Below are 13,415 nucleotides of genomic sequence, written 5' to 3' on the forward strand. Positions count from 1 at the left end.
GGTTGAATTTGATTACAAGTCACATGCCATAGACCTTACTCTTCAAATGTTTTTTCCATCTTCGTTGCTCTCCTATCACCTCCAACCCATGACAGTATTTGTAATTTCCTCAGCTGAAACTGGTTGAAGCAAAGAATTATTATCCTCTTCAGAGACATTGTTATACACGAACTAATCTTGTGGTCAAATTCCATTTTGCCATTTCCGATAAATAATGTACTCATAGTCTTTCTTTGCTATAGGTTTTTACCTGTCTTTCTTTTCTTGGTTCCCCTCCGGTTTCATATGTTCCTACTTGTTGTTCTTCTCTATTATCTGCAAACCTGTGTGTTCAGATTGTTGCAAGCTCCTTTTGATTGAGTTTCTTTCAATGCTTTAGTTGGATTTGTCTAGCTTGTTATCATTGGTTACTTTATGTATTTAAAAATGAACAGGGACAAATTGCTGAGAATTATAATAAAAATAAAAAAGAAAAAGAACAAGCTTTAATTTCAAACTAATCTATTATAGAAATAAAAAGGAGAATAAAGGAGGGGGGAGGTGTGTTTGCTATTTCACATGCACTGATGCACATGGTTAATTTGACGAGCAACAAATAAACTCCACCTCCAATTCAACTTCAACCATCAACACTACTGCGTCCACCAATATTTTGGGTATTCAATGACATTTTTGTAAATTTATAGAAGTTTCAAAAACAAAAATTATTACGCATAACAAACACATTTTTGTTTCTTTTCTGACCCGGAAATAACAATTTACTATTCGTTAACAAAAATCCTTTTGGTCCAGAAACAGAAGGCAGAAAAAACCCAGCCCACTGGTGCTGGGTAGAAAGACTGTGATGCCCCCGCGCTAAAGGTGCTACTGCACCCCAGTGATGGGTTCAGCTTGACATTCTAAGAGTCGACTGTCTGTGAATAGAGGCCATTCAGTAAGCATCATAGTCTTATTTGGTATCCATATGAATATAAACTCCAACCATACCAAGTTACCAACCCTGTCAAGCTCTACACACTGCCGAAGTTGCAGATTCAGACCTCTACAAGAATGAGGAGTTAAGGATGCAAAAGGCTTGAACTCCTCCTGCCTCCATATTTCATGTGCCACTGTTGCTTATCTGTCACAATTTAGCTTTGCGTCCTTGGAACCACCAAATCATCATAACAAGTAAAAGTACCTGCCACACACTTGCCACGGTTAGGAATCAATGTGGATACCAAATGTTGATCCTGCCCAGATATGCCTTTAGGAAGATCAGACCTTAACAAGTTAGGCAATACGGATTCAAGTCTCAAGAGCCACAGAGTAGACAGCCATATGCTACTGCTAACTTTATGCTCAGCAGCTCACAGGTTGGGACTATATTTAGTGCACATTGCTGAACAGTTAGGCACTAGCAGGGCAGTTATCTTCAAAATGAGACTGAAAATTTTGGTTTGATTATTAGGACCCATTCTGTTCCCCTGGTCTGTGCATTGGTGAAAATTAGGAAGCTGTGTTGGTGAGGGCACCATCCTTGTAAATGCCAAAATCAACCCATTTCTGCACAAAATGATGGCTTTCTTTACCATTGGATTGGTGTGAATCGGCAATGGGACAATTCCTTGGCCATCTCTGTATCTTCATTGGATGACTCAGTTACTTAACTGGTTCCATAAGCAAAGCTCACCTGTTAAACAAAAGTCCTGTCAGCGAAAGCCTTCAATTAAAGGCATATTTTTCTAGGTGCCTTCCCCGCTGGTAAGACTCCGGTCTATGCAACTGTCTATAAGACCAGTTGCAGAAAAATCACCCCAGTTCAAAAATTTAATGCATGACCTTCATGTTCTCAATATTCCCTCTGAATTTCGATTTTTTTCTAGCATAATTTTTATGGCTCGCTTCAATCACCAATAATCCCTGCAAGAGCACTCTCCATCCTTGAAACAGTGAAACCTGTTATTATCTCTTACAATTATCTCCCTTCTTTCTAACTTTGAGATCATCTTAATGGCGAAATGGCAATCCCTGCAAACTCTTAGATTCTTCACAACTCTAATGGTTGCCCCTATTTCGAAAACAAGAAGCCCGAACCCAATGGCCAGCTTCTCACTGTGAGTCCCCACCATCTCTTCTTTCTCTTCCTCTTCAATATCTCTCAAAACACAGCTCTTGTCAGCTACATATCCAGCAGCCCTCATCTTCTTTCCCACTTCTTCCAGTATCCTGTAAATCCCCCTGGACCACTCATGAGATCGATCTCCAACAATAAATCGGTGTACCTTGCCACCAAACTCAACCCAACTCCACCCTGTCGACTTCTTAACTCCCCTAGTTCTCATTGTCTCTCTAACATTCTCTACATCTCCCCACCTCCCCATTGAGGCATAAATGTTTGAAAGCAGGACATAATTCCCAGAGTTCTCTGGTTCAAGCTTGAAGAGCTTGTGTGCAGCAAACTCCCCAAGATCAACTTGTTTGTGGATACAACTGGCGTTCAAAAGAGCCCCAAACACTCCTGCATGCGGATTCATTGGCATCATGTCTACCAACTTCTTTGCTTTGTCTAACTTGCCTGATCGACCTAACAGATCAACAATGCAGGCATAGTGATCTACTTCTGGGCTTCTGATGGAATAAAAAATCTGCAGGCCTTGTTCTGATAATCCAGCATGACTACATGCTGTTAAGACACCAATAAATGTTATTCGGTCTGGTTCTATTCCTTCGTCTTTCATATTCAAGAACAATTTGACGACCTCAGTTCCATGGCCATGAGCTGCAAAACCAGTGATCAATGAATTGTAGGAAACTACATCTCTTTCTGGCATTTGTTGAAATATCCTCTTAGCATCTTCCATGCTCCCACATCTTGAGTACATTGAAATCAGAGAATTGTAACCTGAGATGCTTAAATTGATCTGGTTTTGGGTGATAAAGTTCACGACCCATTTGCCTAATTCTAAAGCCCCTAGATGCCCACAGGCTGAAATCACACTCACCATTGTCACTTCGTCTGGTTTTAAGTCTCCAATTGTTATCATTTCCTTGAAGAGCTCAATTGCCATAAATGAATGCCCATTCTGAGCATAGCCTGCAATCATTGAGTTCCATGAGACAACATTCCTCTCTGGCATTTCAGAGAAGAGCTCCCTGGCCGACACAAGATCACCGTTCTTGGTGTATGCTGATATCATTGCATTCCAAGAAACTGGATTCCTGTATGTTCCCATCTCATCGAAAATCCTTCTTGCAGTTCCGATAGACCCACATTTTGCATACATATCGAGGAGTGCTGTTTTGACAAAAACATTCAGATGGATCAGCCTTTGGTCAAGTGATCCCACTAGTGACTCTGCAAGTCGAGGGTCACCACGTGCAGAGCACGACGAAATAATGGTGACCCAGGTTATCTCATCGGGTTGTATCCCCGCATCCACCATGTCTCTGAACAATCTTAAAGCTTCTTCAACAAACCCGTTTTGCACGTAACCGGAAAGCATTGCGTTCCATGACACCACGGTCTTCTCAGGCATCTCTTCAAAGAACTTCTGTGCCTTCATCATATCACCGTGCTTAGAGTAACCACTAACCATGGCAGTCCAAGAGATGACATTCTTTTCAGGCATTAAATCGAACAATTGGCAAGCTTCAACTTCATGACCCCACCTCCAAAAGCCAGAGACCATCGAGTTCCAATCAGCAGCCATCCTTTCAGGCATTTCATCGAACAATCGTTGAGCAAATTCAATGGGGCCGTACTTGGCGTACATATCCATAATTGCATTCCGAACATAACGATCACAAGCATGACCCAACTTGAAAACATGTGCATGCAACGGAAGGGATGCCTTTCCGGCCGATTTGATCAGGATCGGATAGACAAAAGCATCTGGCTTCACATCCAAATTGTCATCGTCGCAGTGATGGCGTTGCATTTGGAGGAAAAGAGAGATGACATCCTTATGGGCTCCCAATTGGGAGTAGAATTTGAGCATGTTGGTGAAGACGAAGACATTTGGACGACGGGAGGAGTTGAAGAGGAGACGGCCATAAGCCAACGGGGCACGGACCCTCGTGCAGTAGGCAATAAGAGCAGCGATCCAGTAATTATGGTGATGAAGAAAATGGTGGATGATCTGCGCATGGAGTTGCCTCAGCTGACGGAAATCGCCGACACCATTACTCGCTATGGTGTGCAGGCGTGACATAAGATGATAAGGAGAGAGAGATTCAGCCTCTCAGCACCTGCAACTAATGGTTGAGAACGTGAAGGTCATTAAGGGTAATCTGGTGAATGATTGAGGGCAATCTAGTCAAGCCATTAAAATGCTGATAACCCATTGGACAGGATCTTCAGTCACTGCTTGGAATAAGAGAGAGAGAAAAGAGAGAGAGAGAGAGAGAGAGAGAGAGAGAGAGAGAACCAATTTGGTTATGGCTCAATCCATCTCGAAATGGATGCGTAATCCGATGGTGGGTGTGGGAGCTTGTTCAGGTTTCTTTGTTTCTCTAAAAACCAGGCCGCCGACGCCGGGGATTCAGATAAAGGTTCAGACACAAATCAAGGCCTTCTCTTTGAGCGGTGGCGGTAGTAGCAGTGGCAGCCGAGATTTTTTGGTGTTGTCAGACGAAGAGCTGATGAGCCAATGTGAAGTGGATACGTATAAATCGTCTGGTCCAGGCGGCCAGCACCGAAACAAGCGAGAAAGCGCAGTCCGCCTCAAGCACCTTCCCACCGGAGTAATTGCCCAGGTCCCTTTCTCTCTTTGAACACAACCTAAAGTAATGAACCACGAATATAAACCGTTCATGTCTTTACCATTTAGTTGATCAAAATTCCCATCATACCAATAGTGATTTCAGATACTGAATCAAAATCAAATTATCAATCTCAATAATTTAAAACCAACTGGTGGCGTTTGTTAGTCTCTTTGTACAAGATTCAAATCCTCTGTTGATTGCTATGTGAATCAGTAGTTACTACTTGTTAGTTGTATGGTCCATCCAATCCACACATGGGTTAGTTTCATGCTCTGTACATGTTTATGAACCTATCTTCTTTACATTGATTTCCATGATGTTTTTTTTCATTTTGTTTCATGCAGGATAGAGTTCACAGTTGTTTTCTCTTATCTCATAATTTCAACTGGTTCCGGGCTGTGTGTAGGCTGCTGAAGACCGCTCACAACATATGAACCGAGCATCAGCGTTAGCTCGTTTGCGTGCTTTGTTAGCTCTTAAAGGTTCCCATCAACTTTGCTTGGCTGCTGCTTTTCTTTCTTCTACATATGTTTATATCACTATCTCATTATCTACATCTATATCTATAATGGACTTGTGTGTGTGTTTTTTGAGTCTCATTAGCCATCAAGATATTAGCTGTTTTTTGAGTCTCATTAGCCATCAAGATATTACCAAGGCCTTGATTTTGGGTCTTATCAATACAAGCTAAAGTTTTTGTCTCTTGATTATGAGATGCAAGCAATCAAAGTAGTCGTCAATTTGATGGTGTTATTTGGAACTTCTCACAATGAAATTTCACACAGAATGCGCTGTGATTTTTATTTTTCACCTTCTTTTTCCCCCCATTTCTTTCCTTTAAAGAACATAATCCTGGAATGGAAAAGATAATTAATTCACTGAACTTCTGGAGAAAAGACGATAGGGCTTGTATAAGGCTACTGTTAGAACCCCAAGTGGTGACAAAGGTAATATAATTTGTCAAGCAACTAAGGCATGAGCAGTTGTGTACATATGGCGGACGAGCATGGGTTCGTGTTGGTTATGGGTTCACCAAATGGTGTGTAGGTCGTGTTTGGCAAACAACTGCGGTTTGGTGGTGGTCGTCCTTGCAATGCGTTTAGTCTTGGTGCCTACCATTTCATGATGTGGCAAATGCTAAGATGAATATTCACAGTGAAAATTAGTGGAAGGTCTGAGAGCCTGACACATGTTTGGTGGTTGCAAAGTAGCCTTGTGCTTGGGCTGAAGTTTAATCTCTGTGCTGTATTGTGGTAGGGTCCAATGTGAGCCATTGTTTATGTATTTAACAAGTGACCGATGACACAAACTCCAGTTGTTATCTTCCGGTCAACCATGTAAGGGGTGTGCAGTGGGTGTTAAAGAGTTGGATGGGTTTCTAGAAACCTAAAGACTTAGGATCCGAAACACAATGATAAACCAGAATCACAGTGATGTGATATGACCAAAATTGAAGAATGTTTAATAACAGTAGATCAACAACTAAGATGTATGTAATAAATCTCGTATGAAGTTAAATAGCATAACCAGAAGCAACTCCTCAAAGTATGATTTGAATCCAATAGCCCGATTAGAAGATACGGTAGTATCCTGCTTGAGATAGGATACCCAAAACACAGAGATTGATGGAACCTTCTTATGGGCAGTACAGTAGGTTTAAACAGTTTAGAAATTGGGTATGATAAAATAACAGCAAAGGATTAGTGCACAGATCTGATTAATACAGAGAAATTAGTCTTTAATCACAGCAGAAAATCAGTGGCCTAAAGGTTAAGCAATAGGCCTTCCAACTTGATTAGACTCCGTCTCATTGAACTCAGATTCAAGGTCTGAAACTGTGGGCTGCTTAGAATAGCCCGTGGTTACTAAATCTGAAATCAGAATGGTATTCTCAATAGTGAAAGTTCAAGAACTAAGGAGTTTCAGATTATGGTACTTTAATCAACTGACCTCTGATCTGAAAACTAAAACTGTAGGTAAGCTTAGATTGTAGGTTTTTGAATCCAAGCTCAGCATTTAATTCTCACTTGTGTTAAGCCAAGAACTGAAGGGTTTCAATAATTTGGAATGCTATACGATAGAAACAGAAACTGTACTTACTTGAGGAATAACGGAGGAGAAAGAATGAAGAAGAAGAAGAAGAAGAAGAAGAAGAAGAAGAAGAAGAAGATGATATGAACTCATCTTCCCACTGAGAACTTGTTGGAATCCCACCAGCTGATCCTTAGAATCCCGCTAAGGGCTGCTGCTGAATCTCACAACCTAATAGAAAAAAGCCTTCTTTATTAAAAATAGAATCATGGGGTAGTAGTACCGTTACAACCATATAAACAGAGATGAGTTTTATAAGCTGACTCCATCTTAAACATGTCCTAAGTAGGAAACCAACAGCAGGAAAGAAAAATAAAAAGTCTCCAAACCATGGGAGAGATAAAAAGGAGTTCTTATTACATAAACACTTAAAAAGATTAAATAGACATAAGAATATAAGATAGAGTTCTATCCAAATGGAACTCTAAAAAAACTAACACAAGTAACTAAATAAAAGTAAACAAAACAAATAAAACACCTAAAAGGTGTCCCAAGGTTTTGACTGTTTGGGTGAACCAGAACTGAACCAAAACTGGCCCAAACTGAGTCAACTCAGAACCGCGAGGCTGGGTTGAGATGAGTCAGCTTGTTTCTTCTTTGGTACTTTTAAGAGTACCTATCTTGCTGATCTGCTTCAAGAGTGTAACAAAAATAGGAAGAACAAGAAGAAGAGATAAGATGAAGGAAAAGTCATCCATACAGCTAGACTGGATTAGTCTAATCATTAGGCCAACAAGTGTAGATATAATATCAACTTTGCATAATAACCAATAAGGGAAACACTTATAAGAATTACAAATAACCCCTTGACTAGAAAAGTATCATTATAAAGCATCCCATCACTATATTCACAACACCGCCCTCAAGCTAGAGCATATATATCCTAGGCTCCTGCTTGGAACAACAAGGACGGACAACCAGCAGAACCCAACTTGAACAGATATAACTATAGAAACCAATAGTCAGCAACAACGAAACCAAAGGAAAAACTCCTTCCAGTCACAATCATAAGCACATCAGCCATCAACACAACAGTAGAAAAAAAAAATCTTCATGTGGAATAAAACTAGACAGCGACGAACAAAATAAACGACAAAGATTGCCAACTAGAATACCATAACACCAACAACAGTAGCAACAATATAAGCCCTTCTGAAGGAAGGCAAGAAGTGAACTTCACAAAAAAGACAAATAAAAGAGCAGCATAGGTTGCTTTGAACCCCAAATGCAGCATAAGGTAGCTGTGAATCCAAGTACAAGTGTACAACATAAGGTAGTTGCGAACCACACTAACAACATAAAGTAGCTATGAACCACAAGTAACAGCGTAAGGTAGCTGCGAACCACAATAACCATCTTCATAAAAATGACATGAGCAGATGAAGCGATCAGTTAAGCAGATGACACGAGTAGATAATAATAATCTTCAAATGATAAAGTTGGCACTATGCTAATGACTTGAGTGGAAAAGTATCATTATAAAACATATCAGCACTTTATTCTCAACAAAGAGTTCATGTTTACATGGTTGTCTTTGCACTGAGGACTTTTTTGTTCCATTCCTCCTCTCCCTTGAGTAAGACTAAGACCAGGTCTAAGACACTCACAGCATGGACTCCCCCCCCCCCCCCCAAAAAAAAAAAAAAGGTACAAAATTAATGGATAAAACTCTATAAAAGCTACGACATCAAAATTCTTCCTTCTCTTTGTTTATCAGCTCCGTTATGCTCCGGGTTTTCTAATCTTTGTGGAACCATTTAAAGGTTTTTGCAGTTGTTTGTCTCCTTCATCTTGGAATTCTATGGGCTTGCCTTTGTAATGTTGTCTTCTTTGAGTTATTCTAATAATGTTGTTATTTTATTTAAAAAAGAAACAGTGGGCCTTGAGAGGAAAAAAATATAGTTTCTTTTGGTACTTTATCTGTTGCTAAACTATTACTAAAATGTGGAAACTCTAGTAGTGTTACATAAATCTCTTGATATATACTTTTGGTAATAAGGTAAATGAAAAATGATTTTGGATGATAAGGTATCATACTTTGGTAATTTGCTCCTTATATCAGCTTCTTTGTTTTGGTTTGCCAAATGAAAATGTGTATTTGCACTGATAAGTAGCATTTTTGTCCCTTTGAACTAGTCAGGAAGACAGTTGACTTGAATGGGTACAAACCTCCTCTCGAGCTTCTTCAGATTCTTCCTGCAAAGTCGACAATGAGAGGATCAGACTGTGGTCCACAAATTGGACCAAATAATCCAAAATTTGTCTTGGTATGACTCATCATATTATGTATACTAATTTTCTCCCTAAAATTTGAGAGCATTCATGGATTTTAAATGAATATGATATTGTTCTACTTTATCATTTTTTTCTACCATAGGGAATGCAAGCTTTATTGGACCTAATGGTTGCGGTTAATGGCTCTGTATCAGATGCAGCAAAGTTTTTGGGGTATAATATGGTTGTTGAGTTTTTCCACTGTTTTTAAGTGTTTTTAAATATTTGATATTCTACAACAGGAATGCCTTTTCTTTGCTGTAACATGCTGTTATACCATACACTGACCCACTGTATCAAGTAAATCATTGCGTTCTCTCTTGAATATTGCAGGTTAAGCACAGGTGCTTTATCACGTTTGATATTATCGGATAATTCTCTTAGAATGGCTGTAAATGAACTGAGGACATCAAAGGTATACTTAAATAGAATCAGGCTATATTCATAATCCCTCTTCTAAAATTTAATTCATGTTTATGTATGGATATCCTATTCATTTCATTTTCTCTTATTAAAGTCTGTTTTCTCAGCCATAGTTTTCCCTATGTCACAGAGTTGAGGCGATTGATGCCATATACGCTGTTTTATATAGCCATATACACTTTCTTAGTTATTAAAAAAATAAAGAACAAAAATTTCCAGGATGCAACATTCAAATTCAGCCCAAAATGTAAAATAGATATTATAAATTTTCTTCTACCAGGAATAAAAATGAATGAGTGTAAAATCCCAAACCATCGCGTTGTCACCCTCAACCCAACCCAACTCAACTCAACTCAACTCAACTCAACTCAGCCTTATCCCAACGAAATGGGGTCACCCTCCACCATAAAATTAAAAAAAAAAGAAGAAGTTGTTTTCTTGTTGCCTAAATGATGAATAGAAGGAAATTCTGGCAGGATTAACTTAATATTGTGATCGTAGAGTGGAGGAACCTACTGCCTGAGTCTTTGACAATCAGCTAGGATCAGGTGAATCAATCTGTTGAACCTATTGCAGGAGCTCAATACCATACTAAAGAGCTTGCAGCTCAATGAAAACTACATCGAATTGCCGACTTCTCCATGTTTCTTTGGTTTTGACTTTTCATTTTGGACCAAATTCTACATCAGATTGCTTAGGTCTCTTCTAGGGTTTCACAGTTGGGCTTGTGCTTCTAAAACAATTTAATTCAGTTTATTTGCTATAATTCATGTGTTAAATTTCACACATCGCAAAAAAAATTCTAATTTTGGTTACAATTACCCAGAAGCTCTCTTTTTTGCACCTCTGCACTGTCCGTCTGGATTTTTGTATGCAGAGAGCGTACTGCCAAGTCAATTTTATCTACTCCCCTTCTCTCTCGAAGCTGAGATATTGCAATCCCTTCCCATACCTGAATTGCTGTTCTGTTAACTTCTCTTCTTTATTCTCTAGCAGTTTCCTGGTGTTTTCTGGTGATACCCTTTTCCTGTTGTTCAACAATCTCTCTTTTCATCATTTTCACATTGTGGTTTCCACGGTTTCGTGGTTCATGGTTGAAGGTTTTCATGCAAGTCCTTCAGTGTGATTTCTCCATTTTCCAGCAAAATTTCATGGTTTCACAATTAATGGTCGCAGATTTTACTAGTTCTCTGGCAACCTCTCTATTTTCTGTCCAAGATTTTTTGGTTTCATCATGCATGGTTTAAGGTTTCATGGAATTCTGTGGTAATCTCTCTGTTCCAGGCAAGATAAGAGAAATTACTGATTTTTCCCTTTGTCATGAGAACATAATGCACATAACAGAGGGCAAATATAGGTTAAGGGATGAACCCAACCATGCTTGGTTACAACCAAGTGCACCCCAAAGACAGGTACACCACACAGTGAAGGGGCCCTGAAACTAGACATGTGGCTAATCCAAGGGGTATATATGCTACCCATCCATACGGGTAATTTGACAAAATCTACATTTCAAGTGGCTCAAGATGGTTTGACCACCTCATTTTTTTTTGGGTATAAAGGTTTGCCCACCTATTATTTGGTTTTATGCATTTTATTCATCCCTTTACGAGCCCTACCTTTTTATAGGAAACAGTGGGTTAGTAAATGGACAGGATGTGAAATCTCATTTTATGGCTGAGATTTTCCTCAGTGATTCTATTTATTTATATTCACCTTGTAGCCATCCACAGTGATGATATTTGGTATTGTTATGATCAAGAACTGCATTCTACTAGAGAAAAATTCTACTTATTTTTTGTCAAATATGGATGGTTTTAGAACTGCATCCATGATCCAAATGTAACTCAGTGATGCCTTGCAGGGTATGAGGCCTCTTGTTTAAGAAGATTCATGAGAAGAGCGATGGCATCTGTGTCAGGTTCAAGTATTATGTTTTTAATTTAGCTTTCACCTTGTACTAGCATACTCAACTTTGGATCGAAAATAATTTTTCTTATCAATTTTTGTTGTAAAGCTCTCTCTGTTTGACATCAATTTTGGTATGTGTAATTGGTCTCAATGAAAGATTGCTGGTTATGGGAGAGGATGCAAAGTCTCTCTCTCTCTCTCTCTCTCACACACACACACACACACACACAAGTGTGCTTGTTATGCGTGATGGGTACTGAATAAGTATTGTTTTTCATACTTGGCATTAATACAAGGGAGAAATTCTGCATATCAAGATTACTCTACCATAATGAATGCCATGCTTCCATGCACAAATATGTGGTGCCATCTTAGTTGCAATGCTGTCTATGTAAGGGAACCTAGGTGGATAATTTGGGAGGAAAACAGAAAAAAATAGTTTGTACATGGTATACAAGTAGATGAACTTTTAAGGGTTCACCCAACTCTCCAAACTTGCATAATTGATGTGAGTAGGTCCAATGTGGTAGATGACTGGTCAGTTTCAAACCCGAATTAGCAAGTGAAGTGACTGGAAAATCACCTCAAACTTCCATAGAATTACAAAACTGTCAGTTTTTTTAACGGAAAGCATGTGTGAGATCCTTTTTCATATGGACCCATTTTCTGTCCTATTAACAAACAAGCCCTTGAAATATGTCATAGATGGAACCAAGGCTGTCAACATATAATATGCTGAGTATATACACCCATCTCTAATCTATAACATATAAACTTAAAAGACTTGAGCCACGCCAAATATGTTTGATTTATAGAAATTATAGAAGATTTTCATGTGAGAAGTACATAATTTTTTCTTAGCACATGAGGTAATGATTATAACCATTTCTTTTTGAAATATAAAAATTTCACTTCCCTTTCCTTTCAATTTTGAGCCTCAATGAAAGAAGCGAGATGGAGTTGCACCAAAGAATACACAATTGGAATAATTATACTTTGACATGTGATTCTTGTTGAAAATTTATGGTACTCACATGAGAGATTGAATCATACGCACTAAATGAAAATTACATAAAACTACCGTGTAACTTTAGTTAGGAATAGGGTTATGTGAGCAAGTTGCATAGAGGAGCAGGGTTTTAGTGCACGATATCAATACCTATACTGCTAAGGTCGGCCATGTCAGGCAAGACAGGACAGTTTTGTCCCTCAACATATCTATGCATGGTTTTTTGAACCATTTTGCTCTCCCTTGTCTAGACACCACCGGTATGGTATCGATCAAGTATTTGACAAAGCCATTTTGATCCTGATACCTAAAAGGCTAAAACCATGTACCATGTAGAGGAAGGCACTAATGAGGTGCAAAGGAGAAATTTATATAGGGATAAGGGAGGGCATTAAAGTTATTTTATGTGAGGAAGAGAGAGATAGAATACCCTCCCTTAGGGGCTCATAGAATCTTTTCCCTTTAATATTCAAGTGGAAATGATTTATAACTAGGTGCGTAGCCTCGGCTAGTGCACCCCTCTTTTATCTCTCTCCTCCCCTCCCTGGAACTGACATTTTTATTCCTTAAAATGATTCTTTTCCATAAGCATTCATTGGGTGCTTTCAACCAATGTAGGCTATGCTCTCTTAAAAGAAGCACTCTTACAATATTTTATTTGCAAATACTCCAATCTAGAGATTGTGGATTCCATTTAGTGTGGTCTACCCACTCAACCAAGGTTCAAGACTATGGGGACAGAATCGGTTGAAACCTTACAAATAGAATTGAGAGAAGGCAAAAATTTCATAAAACTCTTAGTTTTAGGGATCTCAGATAAGTTTCATTGATTTTCTTTTACTTTATTCACAATGATTAAAAAAAAAAAACATGATTACATCACTGCACTTCCACTTGACACCTATTGTAATGATAAACGGCTCGTCTCGCCGTGTCGCCGTGACCTTTTCTTGGATTCTCG

General features: G+C 38.9%; 2 protein-coding genes across 2 annotated transcripts; one reads left to right on the plus strand and one right to left on the minus strand.

The window, feature by feature from the left end:
• Positions 1-580: 580 nt before the first annotated feature.
• Positions 581-4,333, minus strand: LOC122089315 (pentatricopeptide repeat-containing protein At1g14470). The gene is made up of 2 exons (XM_042658946.1): positions 1,264-4,333; positions 581-1,180 (listed from the first exon to the last, which is right to left on the minus strand). Exon 1 carries the CDS (start codon positions 4,191-4,193, stop codon positions 1,890-1,892), a length of 2,304 nt encoding a protein of 767 aa, XP_042514880.1. The 5' UTR covers positions 4,194-4,333; the 3' UTR covers positions 581-1,180; positions 1,264-1,889.
• On the plus strand, positions 4,312-11,642 carry LOC122089316 (peptide chain release factor 1). Its single transcript, XM_042658947.1, has 6 exons — positions 4,312-4,737; positions 5,153-5,228; positions 8,974-9,104; positions 9,215-9,285; positions 9,445-9,526; positions 11,399-11,642. Exons 1-6 carry the CDS (start codon positions 4,312-4,314, stop codon positions 11,417-11,419), a joined length of 807 nt encoding a protein of 268 aa, XP_042514881.1. The 3' UTR covers positions 11,420-11,642.
• Positions 11,643-13,415: the final 1,773 nt, after the last annotated feature.

The sequence above is a fragment of the Macadamia integrifolia genome, chromosome 9 (genome assembly GCF_013358625.1).
Source record: "Macadamia integrifolia cultivar HAES 741 chromosome 9, SCU_Mint_v3, whole genome shotgun sequence".
In the NCBI taxonomy this organism is placed as follows: Eukaryota; Viridiplantae; Streptophyta; class Magnoliopsida; order Proteales; family Proteaceae; genus Macadamia; species Macadamia integrifolia.

Excerpts from the sequence above, each read along its gene's own strand:
- LOC122089316 (XM_042658947.1), top strand. The coding sequence starts at position 4,312 with ATGCTGATAACCCATTGGACAGGATCTTCAGTCACTGCTTGGAATAAG. Across the intron at positions 5,229-8,973 it reads TGCTTTGTTAGCTCTTAAAG|TCAGGAAGACAGTTGACTTG; the intron begins GTTCCCATCAAC and ends CCTTTGAACTAG. Across the intron at positions 9,527-11,398 it reads ATGAACTGAGGACATCAAAG|GGTATGAGGCCTCTTGTTTA; the intron begins GTATACTTAAAT and ends GATGCCTTGCAG.
- LOC122089315 (XM_042658946.1), bottom strand. The coding sequence starts at position 4,193 with ATGTCACGCCTGCACACCATAGCGAGTAATGGTGTCGGCGATTTCCGT.